This window comes from Oncorhynchus tshawytscha, linkage group LG03, assembly GCF_018296145.1.
Source record: "Oncorhynchus tshawytscha isolate Ot180627B linkage group LG03, Otsh_v2.0, whole genome shotgun sequence".
Classification (NCBI taxonomy): Eukaryota; Metazoa; Chordata; class Actinopteri; order Salmoniformes; family Salmonidae; genus Oncorhynchus; species Oncorhynchus tshawytscha.
Window position 1 is genome coordinate 32,480,365 of NC_056431.1, and position 22,155 is coordinate 32,502,519.

Sequence of the window (22,155 nt, forward strand, 5' to 3'; positions counted from 1 at the left end):
GAAGACAAGTTGCAAATGTTTCTGGCAATCAGTGAATACTATTGCACAAAATTGTAAATGGATTATCAGTAGTCAATCATGTAAAATATAGGGAACGTTCTAGGGCTCTATTCAATCCGCATCCGGGACAGGCACATTTAAATTATTTTTTTCCAACATTGTGGACATGCAGAGATGCAGAGAATAGAATTGGGTTACTTCTACTTCTAACGAAATTTGGGTTACTCCTAAGTCATCATCTCCAACATTGTAACCTTCCATTGCAGAGCTCTGCTTTGGTGTGGGTTTTGGCCTATGTGCTCATATCATTTGCGTTCCTCCACTGTATTTACCTTTCCTTATTTCTATTGGGAATTATGTTACTGCTTGCCGATGAAAAGGCTATACAAACCTATGAGCAGACTAGTCTTTTAATTGAATACATGGAATTGGATTGTGATGATACTGATTAAAGAATCTGGCACACTTTGCTTATTTTCTATTTTGGTTTTGATTAGGGATTCTATTTGATTTGTTGTATATTAAATTGTTTGGTGAAATATGCTTAAAAGTAGAGAAATTTCCCATAATTCTGCACCTTTTGAAAGGTACATAATTTTGTAGCTAGTCGAACCCGGGTCCAGTGATTCTCAAGCTGACACCTTAACCGTTGCGCCGAGAGTTCCAGACCTGTGTGAAGTTGCTAGATGTTGGGTTAAGGTTGCTACATTACAACCTTCCTTTGGGAGAGAGTGTCCCCAAACTTCTCTATTCCATGTCCCTCATGGGTACACACCTCTCCAATGGCCTCACGGGCGCCATTTCACTTGTGACACCAATGTAGAAAATTTAGGTGGACGGTAGCCCCAACTGGATCTTAAACCCAGGTTCAGCGACTGCCAATACAACACCTTAACCATTATGCCAAGAGGTCCGCTAGGTGTTGGGTTAAAGTCACTACAATATTAATAGTCCATGCAGAGAAATATTGTGACGCTATCAACAAATCTACTTCTTCTGCCTTGGTGCAGGTTCTGCCTGTATTTTGGTTTCGTACAAATGAAAAGTAAAATGGTGTGGTATCTACTGTGCAGGTTAAATTGAATCAGGCCCAGTCTTTGGGCAACAAAATTAATTAAATTAACTCACATTGGTTATCATCAACATTTGAAGTTTATTTAAAGTTGAAGTACAATGAAGTGTGCTAATGCGTAGCTATATGTAAGTTATTAGCGACAGGTCAACAATAAACATTGCAACAAACTTTCAAAGTAAAATAAAGTGTGAACATGGGACAGACACTCTTTTCCCAATATTTTTTCAAACACATAGCCTGTTCCTGTTACAGTACATGACAGAAATCAGCTCCTGTCTCTGGAATTAACTTTTACATACTGCATAAGAGTTGACTCACCTGATGTGCAAAACTATTCAACCTTCAGCTTGAATACAAATGAAGCACATCTCTCCATAAAGTAAAATGTCTTCTTTTTGCTGCATCATGATTGCATTAAAATACTGTACATCACTGATTTTGTGAGGGAACTTTGCTTGAGTTTTCATACCAATATTCTACAACGGAGAGGGCGGTTAATTGTTTCCGATAGTCATTCTAGCTGGTCCATTGTCTGTACACATGTAGGATCTTAATTTGATCACCCTGTTGTTGCAGGAAATGTCCTGCACAGCATGAAATAGTTTAAAACTTTAAAATGTTGGACTTGATTTGCACAAACAAAAAATGGATCAACCCCATACAAAAATGTAAATTCATTATAATCCACATAATAATTCACATTTCCTTTATCTGCAGGATTATTGTCCTGCTGTGGGAAACTGGTCAAATTAAGATCATATATCTATCTGTATGTGACTTCTGAATAAATTGTCTTGAAAGAGGAGATTCGTTACCAAGTGATAATATGTGATTACCAACAGTCCATGTAACATGTTAATAGCCACGCATTAGGAACAAAGGTGTCTGGGAAACTATCTTTAAAAAAGTGTTCAAATAAAAAACAGTATTACCTGTTCCAAAGGGTTACTATTGACAGCAAAAGTTGTTATTGGAAAGCAAAATGTTTGAGGTGTACATTTTCGAAATCAGTTGGGCTAAAGTGAATCAACCCTACGTATTTGTTCAGCACAATATAGGATTTAAATATCATAATTCCAGGACAAACATTTACATGCCTGCATGCTTTCTCACCAAAATGGCAGGTATTTTAAAGAATGATGGCTCAGAAATGAAACAAAAACAAACTATAAATTCATATAAATGTCAGTATTGTCTTCCTAATAGATCTACTGCATACCCAATACCACCTCTTAACTTTATACATATACCATATTGATAGAGTGAGTTATCCTATCATTATCATCAGTTCTGGTATATACAACAATAGTAAAAAGGAAACTTGATTGTATTTTCTTCTATTTAGAAAACATTCAAATCAAATCTCAGTCGCCCCCTTTGATCAACATACGGATAAATTATACATTTTTTTCACAGGTTCTTTCCAAGCTTTATATTTTGGAATTAAACTTGAAATACAAAACAAAACCTCTGAGTCTGACCATGTTCAAAGCTTTCTCGCTGGTTGAAATACAGTATAAAAAATCTTCAGTGCTGAGAATTTATCTGAGATATTACCAACAGTGTACCCCTTGGTAATTATTTACTGTGCTAAAAATGTGTTTATACTTAGAAAACAACCCACCTCAATGCATCAAAACCTGCTTTAGCTACTATATTATGTTGATATCTGTAAGAAAAAGTGTTCTAATTCTACATTCAGACACAACCCTTCTTCGGCGTTTGGCCAAACCCACTTCCATTGAACTGCTACAGTAAACGCAGCGAGACTTGTTTCTGCTACTAAATCTGCCTGGATAAGGGCTCTTGAGTATCTTCATGGGATTGTTTTCCCCTTCAGCTCTCCTCATCATCTTCTTATCAGTACATCACTGTGGTTTTCAAGAACAGTCTTCCATCTGAAAAAAAATACAAAGGAGACAAGGATTAACAATAGCGTACTGGCCATGCTGACTCAACTTGGAAATATGGTGTTTAGCTCTATCCTTATAGTCCACAAAAACACACACTGGTTGCTAGCTTGTGTGAGGTTTCCCCACAATAAGCTAACTCCATAGTTTCTGAAACCAAAGACCTAGGAGCAAGAGTACTAGGCCTGGGAAGGATGTCAGATTCTCTTGGACATTTCGAAAGCGTAACCAAAAAATGTTTTGTGGATACGGAGGTGATGTCACCACATCCCATTTTCGAATCTGTCCCAGCTGATGCTGGGAACTTCTACAGACATTTAAGCTGGAGCATTGGTACATTATGTGAGGCAACCTGTCTGTCTAAAGAGACTACTAACTTAATAATAATGATACATTAATTGTTTGACAAAATCTGGAAAAACATCAGAAAATACGATCTGAAATCTTCCAACACACATGGGACTACTTGTAAGAATATTTTAAGATAATACACAACGCAGAGGACTAGAGGTCAATAGAGAATTAACAATCAATTGAAATAGTTTATCAGTTCAACATCTGGTTAGAATCTGTGTAGGGATTTCAGTCCTGGACTCATAGCTACATGTGGCAAGATCTCATTGGTCTGAATTGTTTATACATTGAGCCTGAAACAGGATACTTGTCATTTGGCCATTGGCACAATTTTACTGCAAGAAACTCTAATTGGTCAACCACAGGCTAGGGTTGTTGGTTATAAAATTACATCCTTTCGCTTTGTTCTGTGGAGAATCATTGAGGACAGGGAAGAATGAACATCGACCATCTACTTCCCAGCATAACAACTATTATTTATTATTTTTGAATAAACCTATTTTTCTCCCTCTGATTTGCTTTGGGGTCTGTGTTATTGAGGAATAACATCAACTGCTAACATACTCTTATCTAATACTCTTCCAATGTCCCTATTTTCTGGACAATTTAAGTTACTCGAGCATATCACCACTCACAATTGTAGATTTAACAACAGACATGAATATTGTTTGTCCTACAACGTCAAGTCTATAATTGTTGCTTAAATGATTTGCATGATCTGTTGGAACAAGCTGCAGAATCGAGCAGTAACAGTTGAAGAGACTCCTTATGCCAGTGTTTCTCTGTCTCATGAATTAAAATAGGGAAGTAAAACCAGGCCAATACAACCATCTACATATTTAATCATTGACAAAGGCAAATTGTATGAGGAACCGCGATATTCAACACTGCCTGCCTGCACGATTGCACGTCACATGTGTTTAAGACATCTCAACTGACATGCTTGTTTGAACATAATATTGCACTTATGATGTAAAGCGCTTTACGAATGACACTTCCTGTACAGAAGGAGTGTTAATTGAAAAAGGCAGAGTCATTCTTCTCCAATGCTATCTCCAGACACCTGCAACCTAACGAGCTTTGTCCATTTTCAAGGAACACTCATATCTTAGTGGTATGCCCAAACGAGCAGCGCTGCCTCCGATGCAGGGCTGGTAAAAGCATTTGTTAAGCGCAGCTCAGGAGCATGGCGTTTTATTATCCCGGTATTACTGTGCTTTAAGCAGCCCTTTCCTCTTTCTTGCAGTGGACCTAAATAATTCAATTTAATAGGGAAAAGCACACCAAAAGACTAAGCGGCGACAGCTTGAGGAGAGTGATGTGTTGCTGCTTGACACAATGTCAGACCCGAGACCGAGAGACATCGGGGTAGAAACGGTACGTTTGTTAGCGGCTTTCAAGAGATTTACAGAGTTCTCGTGACATACTGTGCCCATAGCTGGTTACTATCACAAACACTTCATTCACATTTATTGATATTCTGTAATCTCACTATTAAACCATTTAACATTTGGCCTCTTAAGTTAAGGCCCGTGGCCCACTGGCAATATTTTAAGCCATATATGAATCAGAAAAGCCTCTGTTTCTATCCAAAAAATACAATACAATACAATGAAAACCTTCCTCCATTAGCATTTTTGATTAGTACACATTCTCGCCTATGGTAGGACAGCAACCATCACTGCACCATGTACCTAACCACCCAGGCTTCTGTCGTCAATGCATCAGTGTGCTGTATGTTTATAAAAAGCTGGATGGAAAAATAGCAAAGGCTTGTTGTGGGAATGTGGGAGGGGGAGACAAACACATGGGCTAATTATCCGGCACTGCCGTGGGTCTCTGAGGCATTGCACTCTGGCTGCCTCTATTCAAGCATTATTGCAGAGTTATGTGTAAAAGTAACTACAGTGTGAATGCAAAGGGCTAAAAATAAAAGGGATAGAGGAAGGTGGTGGTGGTTGGAAGGGGTGAATGGGGATGAAATCATTCACCTCCATGAGATGCCATGTATATCACCTTTCTCTGTCAGTCTCTCTCTGCCTGTCTGTATGTCTGCCTGCCTGTCTGTCTGATCGGCTGTACCTTCACGGCTGTTCATAGGGACGATAGTCAATATAGTAAGGGGAGGCGAAAGTGTGGCTGATTGATCACCTTTGATAAGTTGTGAAGTAACATGTCAGGTATTGTAGTGTTCAAACCATCACAATGCTCAACATTTGAATGTTCAGGAAAGGATTAAGAAATACATTTTTGACACAAGGTTCTCTCTGAAATTGTTGAGACACCATTTTTAATTTGGGCAAATAAATTGGTGGAACTTCTTCTATGTTCGTTCTGTTTTAATTAACTTCCACTGCCTCCAGTTTGCAATATTACTTCAAATATTGAAACATACTGATTTACATTTTTGAGTGAGAAAAATTTGTGACATCTTGACACATTGTTTTATGAAAGAAAGCCTCATATTTATTTTTCACTTTATCAATTTTTGTATTCAAATCAAGATGAAAAGTTCATTAAAAGAGGATAAATATTTTATTAGATGCCAAATAAAACAGATATTTTTTTTGCTTCTCTCAGCATAAAATTCCTTTGAAAAATTAATGAATACATGTAAATTATGCAAAATATGCCCATGCAAATATTTTATAAAGACAATTAAGGGATCCATTAATTACGGTATTTTTTGCTTCACTGACATTCATTCATTTAATTTGAATTTTACTTTAACTGTTTGGATGTTTAATCTCGCAACAAATAACTTTATGTCTCGGGTCATGTAAACTTGCCGAACACATCGAAGGGCAAGCAGGCGGGAACCAGAGAGGAGATACTGGGGAAGATATTTACGTGCACTCTGTCACCATGGCGTTAGAGCCAGGAGAGAGCTTCAGTCCCAGTAGCATGGTTGCCTGCTAGCTGCTACAAAAGCCAGAGCTCCCTCTTGGAACCGATTAAAAAACACTGCAAAAGCAATTAATGAACACAGATTGTGTTAATATCTCAGAATTAGAGAAGTGTGACAAAAGACAAATATAAATAATTAGTTCTCTAAAATGATGCTCTTGTAATTTTTGGGCTCTCTTTCTCACCCTAGCCTGAGTTGTGAGATGAAAACACAACATACATTTCTCTTGGCTTTTATCCCGTGTGATAGGGTTGGGGGTTTTATCCACGTCTTCTTTGCTTGTGTAATTTATCAACATAATTGTTTTGCCTTTGAGAGTAATTACTGTATACTAGGCTAGGAGCAGAGGAGAACAGAGGAGACATGGGTGGCAGACAAATGGCGATCCAACTTCACAAAAGCACACATTGTTCCGTGTTAACTCAACCTCCTCTTGATTCTATTCTTCAAGGCCATTATCACTGACATTATGAGCCCTAGAAATGACACACTTCATAGCTACACCATAGCATATGATATTTAATTATATTATCGTTATCATATAAATATAGATTATTCAACTGTGAGAAAGGCATCTGCTATATGTCCAAATTGTGTCTGAACAGAAGAGAAAATATGTATCTTTAGTGTCTATGACAATGTACCATGGTAATGGTTGCTACGTTGCAATGAATAAGCTATGTTTCTGATCACATACAAATAAAATGGTAATGCAATATAAAAAGGAAGTGAGAAAGGTTAAGCCTCCAGTTAATACAGTATAACAATTAAATTATAAAGTGCTGTTTAATGTAAATAAAAAAAATCCAATTTCAAATTAAGGATACTTGATATACTAATTTAGTATGAAATGGGGGACTATAACTGTTCTCTATCCAGAAGTTTAAAAAAATTGTGAAATGTTGACATATGGTTTACCTTTATTGGACAGCAACCCTTTTCACATCTCTCCACTGACTGAATGACATTTAATTATGAAAGAATACACCCTCCTTATGGTACAAAACTATGATGAATATCTTTCAAATTTCACAGCGTTTTACTGTGTAATCTTTGTATTTTCCAGGGGAAATTGAGACTTCTCTCAGAGATAAAGCGGTGATGATAGGGAGGATTTGGAAAGGAAGGGAGGGGGAGATGCTGTTGGGGATTATTAGAGGAAGACATTATGACACTAATGAAGAAGAGAGAGGTGTCGTGTTCTTGGGTGAACAGACTTCCTCACGTGGAGGAAGGAGGGGGTGGTGATCATTTCTGAAGACTCACTACCGTCTGGGGCTGCATCTCATATGGTACCCAATTCCCTACGTAGTGCACTACTTTTGACGAGGGCCCTACGCGCCATGGTCAAAAGTAGTGCACTACATAGGGAATACAGTGCCATTTGGGATGCAGCCCCAGACGTTGGATAGTCTTCAGAAGTTATCACCACCCCCTCCTTCCTCCATGAAACCCCACAAGGCAAACAAACAAGCCATTCAAATGCACATATTGTTTCAGGACTTATACATAAAATAAAGCAGATCTTAAGAGGTAAACAAACAAGTCAAATACACTATGCACGTACAGTACCCACATGGGTGCATGTACACAGACACGCATACCTACCTGTCACTGAAATTAACTTATGCGTGCTGATAGTTTCAATGTAGTATTATATATCCTCTGATTGCACTTTAAACCTAGTTTACTGTAACATTCATTCAGATCCAGGCAGAGAAGCCTGTTCATAAAATTAATACTGAAATTAAGAAAATTAAGAATTAAGAATTAAAATATGCTTCTTCTATAGGAACAGGTCCTGTATTTCGTCAATTAGTAAAAATAAAAATTCTTTCAATAGTCATTCCGCTAATTGACTATGGCGATATCTATATCTATGGCGATATCTATATCTACTATGTCTATATCAGGTAGTCCCAAACTGGGGTACGGGTACCCCCAGTGGTAAGTGCAGTTTCGTCAGGGGTACGTCATATAAAAATGTGATACACATTTAAAAAAAAACAAAGATATATATATATACATACATATATACACACACTACCATTCAAAGGTTTGGGGTCACTTAAAAATGTCCTTGTTTTTAAAAGATAAACATTGTTTTGTCCATTAAAATAACATACAATTGATCAGAAATACAGTGTAGACATTGTTAATGTTGTAAATGACTATTGTAGCTGGAAACAACAGATTTTTTATTAAATATCTACATAGTCGTACAGAGGCCCATTATCAGCAACCATCACTCCGGTGTTTCAATGGCACGTTGTGTTAGCTAATCCAAGTTTAAAAGGCTAATTGATCATCAGAAAACCCTTTGCAAATTATGTTAGCACAGCTGAAAACTGTTGTGCTGATTTTTTGAATGGTAGTGTTTATAGATTTTTTTGTTAAAAAATTCTTCACATTTTCAAACAGTACATTTATATTTTCCAACGGGGCAATACATTTGGGTGAGTAGCTTCGTTTCACTGCCTAAAAAAAAATTTCAACCATCTAGTGTTCAGCGAAATAACAACACAATGTCAAATACAGGTAGCCGAGTCAAATAATTAACATCCAATCACATTAACCGTTACTCTCTCACGGTAAACCTTTACTCTTGCGTGGACATTTAGAAATGAAACATGACAATTTGAAAAATAAGCCACAGGGGTTTTTAGAGCGAGAATAAAGACGACTTTTGAGTAGTAAGACGTGAATAAAAGCAAAAGGTTCCATTAATAAGAAGTGGCTAGAAGCATCTTATATGGTGAGCTACCAAGTGGCCAGGACAGGCAAGCCCCATACTATTGTGGAGGACTTAATTCTTCCTGATGCCGCAGATATGGCTGGGACAATGCTGGGAGAAAAGGCCCAAAAACTTTAAGGACAATACCTTCGCAATGCCTTCACGATGCATCAGTGACATGTCAGAAGAAGTTTTAAAACAATTACTGCTTCGCATACAAGCCGGTGAATTATATGCGTTACAGCTGGATGAGTCAACAGACAGGTGGGCCTGGCACAGCTCCTGGTATATGTCCATTACGTTTATGGGGGTCAATTAAGGAAGACATCCTCTTCTGCAAACCACTGGAAACCAGGACAACATGAGAAGATATTGATAAAGCACTGGACAGCTTTGTGACATCAAATGGACTTTGGTGGTCAAGATGTGTTGGTATCTGTACTGATGGCACAAAAGCCATGACAGGGAGACATAGGGGAGTGGTAATGAGCGTGCAAGCAGTTGCTCCCGAAGCCACTTGGGTACACTGCAGCATCCACCGAGAGGCTCTTGCTGCCAAGGGAATGCCTGACAGATTGAAAGACATTTTGAACACGACAGTAAAAATGGTTAACTTTGTTAAAGCAAGGCCCCTGAACTCTTGTGTATTTTCTGCATTATGCATTGATATGGGCAGTGACCATGTAACGGTTTTACAACATACCAACATACATGCTGGTTATCAATGGGAAAGTATTGACCCGTTTTTTAAAATTGAGAGACAAGCTTCAATTTTTCTTTACTCTACTTGCCATAATTTGTACTTGTCTGACAGCTTGCATGATGATGAGTTTCTCACATGACTGGTCTATCTGGGTGATGTTTTTTCTCGCCTGAATGATCTGAAACTAGGATTACAGGGACTCTCCGCAACTATATACAATGTGCGGGACAACATTGAGGCTATGATTAAGAAGCTGGAGCTATTATCTGTCTGCATTAACAAGGACAACACACAGGTCTTTCCATCCTTGCATGATTTTTTGTGTGCAAATGAACTCAAGCTTACGGACAATGTCAAATGTGATATAGCGAAGCACCTGAGTGAGCTGGGTGCGCAAATACGCAGGTACTTTCCCAAAACAGACGACACAAACAACTGGATTTGTTATCCCTTTAATGCCCTGCCTCCAGTCTACTTACCGATATCTGAACAAGAGAGCGTAATCGAAATTGCAACAAGCAGTTCTGTGAAAATGTAATTTAATCAGAAGCCACTGCCCGATTTCTGGATAAGGCTGCGCTCTGAGTTTCTTGCCTTGGCAAATCACGCTGTTAAGACACTGATGCCCTTTGCAACCACGTACAGTGGGGCAAAAAAGTATTTAGTCAGCCACCAATTGTGCAAGTTCTCCCACTCAAAAAGATGAGAGAGGCCTGTAATTTCATAGGTACACTTCAACTATGACAGACAAAATGAGAAAAAAAATCCAGAAAATCACATTGTAGGATTTTTAATGAATTTATTTGCAAATTATAGTGGAAAATAAGTATTTGGTCACCAACAAACAAGCAAGATTTCTGGCTCTCACAGACCTGTAACTTCTTCTTTAAGAGGCTCCTCTATCCTCCACCCGTTACCTATATTAATGGCACCTGTTTGAACTTGTTATCAGTATAAAAGACACCTGTCCACAACCTCAAACAGTCACACTCCAAACTCCACTATGGCCAAGACCAAAGAGCTGTCAAAGGACACCAGAAACAAAATTGTAGACCTGCACCAGGCTGGGAAGACTGAATCTGCAATAGGTAAGCAGCTTGGTTTGAAGAAATCAACTGTGGGAGCAATTATTAGGAAATGGAAGACATACAAGACCACTGATAATCTCCCTCGATCTGGGGCTCCACGCAAGATCTCACCCCGTGGAGTCAAAATGATCACAAGAACGGTGAGCAAAAATCCCAGAACCACACGGGGGCACCGAGTGAATGACCTGCAGGGAGCTGGGACCAAAGTAACAAAGCCTACCATCTGTAACACACTACGCCGCCAGGGACTCAAATCCTGCAGTGCCAGACGTGTCCCCCTGTTTAAGCCAGTACATGTCCAGGCCAGTCTGAAGTTTGCTAGAGAGCGTTTGGATGATCCAGAAGAAGATTGGGAGAATGTCATATGGTCAGATGAAACCAAAATATAACTTTTTGGTAAAAACTCACCTCGTCGTGTTTGGAGGACAAAGAATGCTGAGTTGCATCCAAAGAACACCATACCTACTGTGAAGCATGGGGGTGGAAACATCATGCTTTCGGGCTGTTTTTCTGCAAAGGGACCAGGACGACTGATCCGTGTAAAGGAAAGAATGAATGGGGCCATGTACTATGAGATTTTGAGTGAAAACCTCCTTCCATCAGCAAGGGCATTGAAGATGAAACGTGGCTGGGTCTTTCAGCATGACAATGATCCCAAACACACCGCTCGGGCAACGAAGGAGTGGCTTCGTAAGAAGCATTTCAAGGTCCTGGAGTGGCCTAGCCAGTCTCCAGATCTCAACCCCATAGAAAATCTTTGGTGGGAGTTGAAAGTCTGTGTTGCCCAGCAACAGCTCCAAAACATCACTGCTCTAGAGGAGATCTGCATGGAGGAATGGGCCAAAATACCAGCAACAGTATGTGAAAACCTTGTGAAGACTTACAGAAAACATTTGACCTCTGTCATTGCCAACAAAGGGTATATAACAAAGTATTGAGATAAACTTTTGTTATTGACAAACTTATTTTCCACCATAATTTGCAAATAAATTAATAAAAAATCCTACAATGTGATTTTCTGGATTTTTTTTCTCTCATGTTGTCTGTCATAGTTGAAGTGTACCTATGACGAAACTTACAGGCCTCTCTCATCTTTTTAAGTGGGAGAACTTGCACAATTGGTGACTGACTAAATACTTTTTTGCCCCACTGTACCTATGTGAGAGTGGATTCTTGGCCCTCACTACCATGAAAACTAAATACAGGCAGAGACTGTGTGTGGAAAATGATTTAAGACTGAGACTTTCTCCAATACAACCCAACATTGCAGAGTTATGTGCATCATTTCAAGCACACCCTTCTCATTAACCTGTGGTGAGTTATCCACAATAACAAATAAGGTTTTATATGTAAGATGGCTAAATTAAGAGCAAAATTATTGATTATTATTATATTATTATTTGTGCCCTGGAGCTATAGGAGCTCTTTGTCACGTCCCACGAGCCGGGTTGTGACAGAAACTCACACTAATTCTTATGTTTAAGATGTATCGTATAGTGTGTGTGTGTGGCAGGCTTACAATGAAGGCAAAAAACAATAATTGAGAGTGCGCTGACCCTGGTGCTAGAGGGGGTATGCAGCTGGAAGTTGAATGTTTGAAGGGGTACGGGACTATAAAACGTTTGGGAACCACTGTATATATGAATGCAGCTGCCACTGTATTGAAGGCATTGGACAGAGTTTATCATCACACTAATGGTCAAATAGAGAAGGTGTGAGGGGGGGTGTACAGACAGACTAACAGATGGACAGAAAGAAGAAGAATGTTAAATAGAGAGATGAAGTGAGATAATGGCGAGAGAGGGTGAAAGTGAGAGAGAGAGTGAAAGAAACAAGGAGAGAGAGTGAGCAAGAGAGAGATTTATCTTCTCCTCAGGTTCATGTACCTTGTATTGTCCTCTCAGCATCTGTTCTTCCAGCACTGCGGTCACTCTCCGTCTCTGGGGTCAGTGAGTCTTGGAGAGCAGAGAGATAGAACAGCACTGCTGTTAAACATCCTTCAAATGGAGCAGCCACACTAAAAGTTTTCATTGAAAAACTCAATTGGCTATAAGTGAAAAACAACTGATACAGTAAGACGTTAGATGATTCCACAGTAACACTATGTGAGTAACAGTAACAGTAACACTATGACTCAGTAACACTATGTGAGTTGTTACCACAACATGTAACTGCAATCTATTTTGTTTTTAGCTAAGGCTGATCCCCAAGTAGCAAATGTATTTGCTGCAAACAGTGAAATACATACAAAAAGCATATGGATACATTAACTTTTTTTGTTTGTTTTATTCTAGACACTATTTTTACTTTATTGCTGCTGTCCGTTTATTTTATCTCCTCCATACTTTTTTGTTTCACTGTAAAGTGTGTTGTGATTTTAAATGCACTTTAAATAAAGATTGATACATTTTTAAGTAGAGTGTAACATAAACATTTAATTAAAAACACAACTAACCATTGAGTGAGCGCAGGCCTTCTGAGGGTGAGGGCTGTTTGAGGAACTGCTCAGCCTGCTCCCTCCTCTTGGACTCATACTCCAGAGCCTCCTGAAGTTTCCTCTTTGCCTTCTTCTCCTTCTTCAAGCGCTTCTGGATTATTGCTGCGGGGAAAAGAAAGAAAAGGACAACTGTATCAACTTACTTTTATTTAAACCTTTTCAATCCAAGCAAGTCAATTAGGAATAAATTGATATTTACAAAGACTTGGCAAGTGGCCATTGTGGTAAAAGACAAGCTAAACTTGACCAAACTACAGGGCAGAAACATGTGGCAAACAACAGAGTTGAAACTGAGTTTGAGGTAACATTCAAGCCAAAATTTTAACATGGGACGTTCACTCAAAATCATTAATTGATGTCAAAGGGAGATTGAGGACACTTAGGCTGGCTCGTGCTGGAAATTAGACTTGCCTGAATTCTTAGCAAACTATATTGAATTCAAAGCAGCAAACTGCTAGAGGGACTTAGAAAATAGTTTTATGTAATTGGCTCATTAAATAATAGAGTATTTTATTAAACTTGTGCAGCGCTTTAAATAACACAAGTGTGTTAACTTAAGTGTTATTTGTGTCACTTTTGTTTAGAATGATGATGAATCATTCATTTTGATAATTCAATATGTATCCATAATTAGCTGATCTCTCGCGGTGGTGGGGTACAATACTAAGTGGTTCATTGGAAGCGGTTGCACAGAAACACACGGCAGTTTTCTTATGTATGTTTGACCGTTTTCATTATTTAGATGTGTGTGTTAAAGTGTTTTAATGAGCTTTGAAGCATGCATACCTCTGTCAAACCAGACACACACACAGACACACACGCACCCTCTCTCAGTCCGTACCTCTGTTCTTCTGTTCGATAGCGAGCTGTTTCTCCAGGGTCTCCCGGAGCTCTCTTTCCCTGAACAGCTCCATCTTTAGCTCCGTCTTCTCCAGCTGCACCTGCTTCTCTTGGGCCCGTGCGTTGTCAATCGCAACCTTCAGCAGGCCCTGCACACATACACACACACACACCAGTTAGTACAAACACACACACACAAACACACACATACACACACAAAGACATGTATGAGTACAAATACACACATGCAAACATGGACACACACACATGCACAATTTTAAATAGTGAAACCCTAAAAAAAGTTATCCTTTTAAAATAAAACTATACTAAATATATTCACGTCACCAAAAAACGGATTAAAACACACTGTTTAGCAATGGTATACATTAGCCTCAACAACACCCTCTAAAGGTAGCAAAGCTATTTTCTGTCCTCCTCTGGGTACATTGACAATTCAAAACCTAGGAGGTACATGGTTCTCACCCCCTCAATAAACTTACACAGTAATTATGATGACTTCTGGATGACTTTTTCCAATCTATCAGAGCTCTTGCTGTATGAACTAACATGTTGTCCACCCAATCAAAGGATCAGATAATTAATCTATTACTAAAAGCATAAGGTACAGCTAGCTAGCACTGCAGTGTATCGGGTGTTGTGAGTAGTTGACTCAATGAGAAAGGCAATAGGTTAAACAGTTTTGAACAAATACATATCTTAAAAAATTAAGGAGAAGCGAGAGAGAGAGAGAGAGAGAGCTAGTTTAATCTTTGTTTATTTTTTTGCTTCTTCTTAGTTTAACTTTCACTTACTTAGCTAATGCAGCAAATTTAGCCTAACGTTACTCAACAACCTGACTCAAAACAGAGAAGAATGCTATTCATGTTAGCTAGCTGGCTAAGGCTATCCAACTCTGCCAAGTCAAGACAAGCCTGCCAGTGTAACTGTTAAACAGCTTGTTGTACACTGTACTGCGTAATTGTACACATGGATTGTGGGTTTACGAACGCATTAGTTCTAGTTGTTGACTATAACGTTAATATGGTGACAACGATGTAGGCTGTTAGCGGTTATGGTATTAAGGTTTGGCTAGGAGAGGTTTTTGTCCCTGGTCACAGACAGCTATTGTGTTGTGCACTAAAGTCCTCAAGCGAAGGAAAAAAAGTGAGAGCAGGAAAGCGCGTAGATGCGATAATAAATTATATAATGAGTCCAGAGATGATGCTGAATGTGGCTGCTATGAAAGTGAACTGTGTGTGGGGCTAACCAGGGGTGTATTCATTCTGCCGATTCTATTGCAAAACGTTTCTTAAACAGAAGCAAACGTAACGGGGAAGGACCTGCCTGAATTTGTCAAATAGAAACTCTCATTTTTGTTGCAAAACGGATCTGTTTAGACTAATGATTACATTATTGAATGTGTCAGCTTGATTACTCCTATGTGTCTCTCAACCTGTACACCTACGTTATAAACTTTAACTTGTAGGCTAGGTTGTAGCAACCTCATGATGGGTATAGGGAAAATGTGAGTATCATCTAGTAGCCTAAACCTATCGATGTTACATTGAGCTGTGTGAATGGGATATGAATGACAGTCATACAATATGCTGTAATAGAAATAAGGCCATGCTCATAAAAAAACAATTGTTCTCCCTAATCTTAAACAGCACCGACTGCCACTGATTAATATACACTACACACCTTACTATACACATCAATATCCACATCAATACACAATCATAGAAAACAATCACGTTTTTCAGTAAAAAGGTCCTCAATCAGCCTTTTGAATTGCCCTAAAGGCACCAATTCATCCAACTTTAGAGAGCCTTGGAGACCATTCCACAAGCAAGGTGCAAAAAAAAGAAAACCAGGGATCTCCAGAGTTAGCCACCCCTAAGACCATGTGTGGTATTTCAAACGTCTATAAGTTAACAATGAAGTATGGTAAGGTAGCAGTTTATGCAGGAGTGCTTGATAAACAAAAAGAGTGCAATGCATCAATCTGACTTTGCTGAAAGCTACTTTACTGAGGAAAAATGTACTTACCACTGTGATATGTGGTTTTGCCACCGAGCTATCGTAAGATGAATCCACTAACTGTAAGTCACTCCAGATAAGAGCGTCCTCTAAATGACTAAAATTCCAAATGTAAACCTAAATCTACGAGACTTCAGAGAGGGCCAGCCTACTTTCGGATAGAGAATGCAGTGATTGCCCATACCTACCCCCCGTAATAAAGCATAGTGTGTTTTGATTAGAGTAGAGAGTAGAGTATTACTTTATTAATCCCAATTTGAGAAATTGTTTTATCACAGCATACATCATCAATGACTTACAGGAACAGGACACGCAACAATGACCAACATGATAAGCAATAACAAATACATTGTTATACATTGTTAAATAGGAAGACCTCATAAAAAACGTTGATCAATTACACTCGTTAAAAAGCCTCATGGCTGTGGGTAAAAATGACGGTCTAAACCTCTCTGTGGAACTTCTGGGCAGTATGAACCTGCTACTGAAGCTGCTCCTGTGTTGCATTAGAGTGCTGTGGAGTGGGTGGGTGTCATTGTCCATGTGTGTTTTTCCCTTGCAAACTTTTATGAGCAAGTCCTGCATTGATTCCAGGCTGCAGCCAATTGTAGCACTGGCTTTCTTGATTATTTAGTCAAGCTTGTTTAAGTCCTCCTTAGTTGAATTCCCTTTCCAGCACACAATAGCATAGGTCACTACACTCACCAGGACACTGCTATAGAACATGCAAAGCCTTTGTAACATACATAAAAATATCTAAGCTTCCTTTAAAAGTAGTCTGGATTATTATTTTTTGTAAACACTGTGAGAGTTCTTCTTCCAGTTAAGTTTGTTGTCTACTATTACACACAAGAGTCAACAGTTCCATTCTCATCACCATTAATAGAAATGTGATTAAAAACGTCTTTATTTTTTCTTAAACCTACCACTAGCTCCTTAGTCTTCAGTACATTCAGGTCCAAGTAATTGGCCTCACACCATTTCACAAAGGACTCAGTTGTATCCCTGTGATAAGCATCGTCTCCTTTCATAACACAGCTTACTATATAGGGCTTGCAGTTGCATCACAAACCACCTAGCAACCATACCTACCTGGTGCCATGTTGGATTACCAATCAGTCTGGTGGAAGTCATCCAATCGCCCACATGGCTGGCTGCGTTTTGCTATCACTGGAAACTTCTGGAAGATTGACAATTATTTTGTTTCTCTAAGGACCCAGAAAACGGAGGCAGTGGGAGAACCTATTCAAGTAAGTAAATATATTTTGAAAATGATAGCTACAGGAACTTTATGTGCAGGATAACTCAAATGAGCGGCTAACATAATGTAACTTTACATACCTATAGCTATCCATGTGAATTCAATTTCCCCAGCTAGCCAACTTCACATTAGCTAGTTAGCTATCCTGATGTATTTATCATTGTAAATTAAAAACACAAACTTGAAATACATTTTGCAGCCAGGTAGCTAGCTAGCTAACAGCCATGGAAGAGGGTGAAAGGATTAGCTAGTAGTTCCAGCTGTCAGAGAATGGAGAGTAGGCTACTCTGGATAGGGCAGGTACCTTTGTGGAGGACATTATGAAAAGATACTCCAGTTCCTAGCGAGAAAAACTGAGGACAGAGAGATATAGCAACAAAATAATCAGTGCTGTCTAATTTGAGTATAAGGTAGCCTGTTTCTTTGTGATGTTCTGTCCTCAGATACAGAGAGCTGTGAAACCCTGTCTGCAGATGAAAAGCTCCCAATGAATGTCTCGAGAATAAGGGTAAATCCTTGTAAATCCATGCATTATATGTGTACATATAGCAAATTAGCAAAAAAAAGTCACAATGTATAAACCTATTACAACTGGAGCAGGCCAACCCTGATGGGTGTGCAGGCTTCTGTTCAAGCCCAGCACTAACACACCTGATTCAAATTATTACGCATAATTGGTTGATAATCAAGTGTGCTATTGCTGGGCTGGAACAGAAGTCTGCTCACCCAGTAGATCAGGGATCAGTGCAGCGAGGTTGGACAATGGCATTTACTTGTTTTTGTTAACCTGAGATTATGCTTTACTAATAATAGACTACTTGTTACTAAGATGTCTAACCTTTACATGTGAGTTAGCTTATGTGTACACTTGATTCTTTGAAGTGAAGTGTTTAAACTTGTTTTAATTGTTCACTTAAAACTACTATTCAGGATTGACTAGTGTCAATGTTGATTAATCACAGCTCACAATCCTGCAATAATGAGGGGAAGGGAATCTTTCGAATTTGTCTGTGTTGTATTCTCAAATTAACATTACTGACCTGTTTGTTCAGTTTTATAATGGACTTTTATGTGCTCAATTGTACCATCTTAATTTTGCAGCGGATAGTACTTTAAACATGAATATGCTTTTAGGCCCAAGAAAACGATACATCTACAGACACACAAAGCACACAAAATAATAGGAGAATCACATATTTATTTACCATTTATCATTTATTTTTCCACTGAGATTTAAGATTCTGGATAAGTTTAAGCTCTATTTGATTGTCACTTTTTTTCAGGATATCAGCCATGTGAACCCATTTTACAAATGATAATGGTATGCAAAGCCAATGCAGCCATAGACCTACTACAGTACGATGGGCATTTGCAATGCACCCCTTGACATTGTGCATCAGAAGGATAAAATAGCTTAACTCAAACATTGTTTACATATTGTCGCCTTTATGTTTTCAATTTAAAAACGATACCAGTAGTCAATGTATATGAGGCTAATAATTTACTCAATGTTGCACATGCCGTGTGCTGACATTAAACTGTTTGGAGAAAATCCAACCCTTGTAATCTAGGCGGTGAAATGTCTGGAAGCAGGAGATGATGGGATGCTTAGTTTAAAACATACACAAAACTATTACTACTACTACCAAGTTAAATGCCAGATACTTTTCTCCCATAAGGTCTGAGTGGCACTTGGAGGTGACACTGTGATAATGAAGATGGCTTGCCTAAGACTACCACAACAATTGCATTGTCTATGCTAAGAAGGTGTTGTACGTCAAGGTGTCGTACGTCAACTGTAAGCCCTCTATAGCAGAGTCATGAGAGAATTTCTTTAAGTGGCTCAGTTCATTGTTGTGTGTGAAGTCATGAAAAACTATGATAAATTGCATCCAATGGCTTCAATATATAGGCATCACCATTCTTACTGTATATACCAGGGGTATTCAACTCTTACTCTCTTACTCTGCTGGTTTTCTGTTCTACCTGATAATTAACTCCACACACCTGGTGTCCCAGGTATAAATCAGTCCTTATTAGAGGGGAACAATGAAAAAATGCAGTGGAACAGGCTTCGAGGTCCAGAGTTGAGTTTGAGAGATATATACAATAAAGCCATAGTCTATAACCGGTATGACCGGTATGAATGTCGACTCAATGATTTGTCTTCTGCTATTTAATGAAAGGCATGACCTAATCTTATAAAATAAGCCCATTTGAATTCTTAATTTCTTAAACTCATCAACATGCTTTTTGAAAAATTACTTTTTGTCAATTCAGATACACAGATATTTATAAGCAGGGACACGGTCAATGAGGACACCATCCAATGCACATATGCATAAATCATTAGTTCCATTTTTATGTGATTTTGGAGAGTAACATATACTGTACCTGCTTTTACCTGCGTTAAGTTCCCATAACAGTTCAACAAAGGCTTTCTGCAAAGCAATGAAGGCAGATTGAAACTTCGAAAGAGCCTGGTCAACCGTGGGGGCAAAAGCATAAAGATATATGTTCTCATTTCAAATCAAATCCAATTTTATTGGTCAAATACACATATTTAGCAGATGTTATTATGGGTGTAGCGAAATGCTTGTAAACCAAATTATTGCCTAGGGGCTAGAAGCACGGCTGCCCTGCCTATCGGCACCATTTTCAATGTTTTGCAGATAGACCAACATTGTTAGACAGTAAAACGTACAGGACCTAAACTTGATCCCTGTGGAACACCATTCGTAGTATCAAGGAAATCTGAATCAACACCATCAGAAAAAACACATTGTGTCCTGTCTGTCAAGTAATTTACAAATCAATTACACCTGATGCTGATTGCAGAATCAGGAATCAATAATGAGTGGTCAACAGTAACGAAAGCCTTCGATAAGTCAATAGCAGCAGCACAGTAGTTCATCCTATCCATACCCCTTACGACATCATTTAACACCAAAGTTGTAGCAGAGATGCTGCTATGACTCGGCCTGAAACCAGACAGGTGAACATTTAGAATACATTTCATAGCTAGGAAAGATCTAAATTGACTGTTGATTAATGATTCTACAATTTTTGCTAGGCAATACAATTTTGATATAGGGGATCATTATTTTGGTCGGAGGGGTCACCACCTTTCTGGAGAGGGAGCATGTGGGCTGACTTCTAATCCCTGGGGATAACACCCGAAATAGGAGGCTGGGAGAGGGAAGAGCAGTCATCAGTCGACTGCTCTTCCCTCTCCCAGAGTCAATTAAACCACCATTGCTTTCAAATAAAAAGCCTGCCAATACTGATTAAAACCATCACTTATCTCATTCTTCTCAGTAATGATGCCAGAGTCTGACTTGCTTAGGCAGGTCATGAGAGGAATTTCCATACTTCCGTGCATTAACTGTTTTACAAAATGTTGACGGATCTGTGATAAAACGTAGAATGTAGATTGAGTTAGCTTTCTTAATTGAGGAATATCTACTGTATTTTTCAATTGCTTGAAATGCTGCCAATCAGCTATCAAGGCAGTTTTTCTAACTTTGGTCCAGGCCTGATTTCTAATCATAATGAGATCTGAAAGTTCTATAGAGAACCATGGATTTGTTCTATTTTACCTCTAAGGCATTTAAAGGGCTCGTGTTTGGCTGCCAGAGATATAAAAATAGATTAGAAAAGTTCTAGAGATAATTCAGGGTCAGGCATGCAGCTTATAGAGGAAAGATGAGAACAATATCATGAAAAATGGCTGGGGAAAATTTGAAAATGTATCTTCATAATTATACGAGGATCAATTTTGTTTCTGTTTTGTATCTCTAATACATGCAATAGACCGGGTTTGTTGTTTAGCAACAAAACTGACCTGTGCGCAACTATGGAGCAAAATAGACTGTTCGACTTGTAAACAGCATGTAAACTATATTTTGTCTCCAAATGTTAATTGAAAACATAATAACATTTTCACAATAGCATTTGTTGTTTCTATAATACGTCTTTAGAGTTGTTGGTTAGCTAGCTAGTGAATTTTAGCCATATTAGCACAGACATGTCATCAGTCAAAACACCTGAAAACAAGACATGGTATCAATAACAACATACTGAAATGAGCAACCTACGATTCCCCACATGGCAGCTTCTTGTCTAGCTAGCTGACTGTTCAGAATCATAATAATGCATGCCTTCCGGCAACATCGATGCGCCCACATCATTTTTGTTGTCAGCCAACCTGCCTATACAACAGTGATCACTGACGTCATTAGCAAAGACTACACTTAATAATTACTTGTAGGGGCTATTTGTAAAAAATAAGGTCAATCAGCAAGGACTTTCTTAGCAAGGAGTTTCTTACATTCACCTGTGTAGGTTTGGAGATGAGTTGAGTCAGGTGAATGTCAAGAGAAATACTATTCAAAAGATTAGAGGCCAAAGTAAGCCAATCCAGGTTCAAATCTATTAAAATCACTAATTCAGATGGGGGAGGGTAAATCCCTGCTACAAACAAATACACTACATGACCAAATGTTGAACATCTCATACCAAAATCATGGGCAATAATATGGAGTTGGTTCCCCCCCTTTGCTGCTATAACAAGACCATAGTACCCTCCAAGCTCGTCATCAAGCTCGAGACCCTGGGTCTCGACCCCGCCCTGTGCAACTGGGTACTGGATTTCCTGACGGGCCGCCCCCAGGTGGTGAGGGTAGGCAACAACATCTCCACCCCGCTGATCCTCAACACTGGGGCCCCACAAGGGTGCGTTCTGA

The 22,155-nt window shown here is 38.9% G+C and overlaps 1 protein-coding gene across 4 annotated transcripts in view; it reads right to left on the reverse strand.

Moving 5' to 3' along the window:
- Nucleotides 1-1,133: 1,133 nt before the first annotated feature.
- LOC112234558 (dachshund homolog 1) overlaps nucleotides 1,134-22,155 on the reverse strand; it is a 260,077-nt gene continuing 239,055 nt past the window's right edge. For all 4 annotated transcript variants that reach the window (XM_024402737.2, XM_024402760.2, XM_024402751.2 and 1 more), the window contains 4 exons: nucleotides 14,111-14,258; nucleotides 13,228-13,371; nucleotides 12,659-12,727; nucleotides 1,134-2,973 (listed from right to left, as the gene is read on the reverse strand). In XM_024402737.2, the coding sequence (XP_024258505.1) occupies nucleotides 2,936-2,973; nucleotides 12,659-12,727; nucleotides 13,228-13,371; nucleotides 14,111-14,258 (399 nt within the window). In that variant the 3' untranslated portion in view covers nucleotides 1,134-2,935. The remainder of the gene's footprint in view (nucleotides 2,974-12,658; nucleotides 12,728-13,227; nucleotides 13,372-14,110; nucleotides 14,259-22,155) is intronic.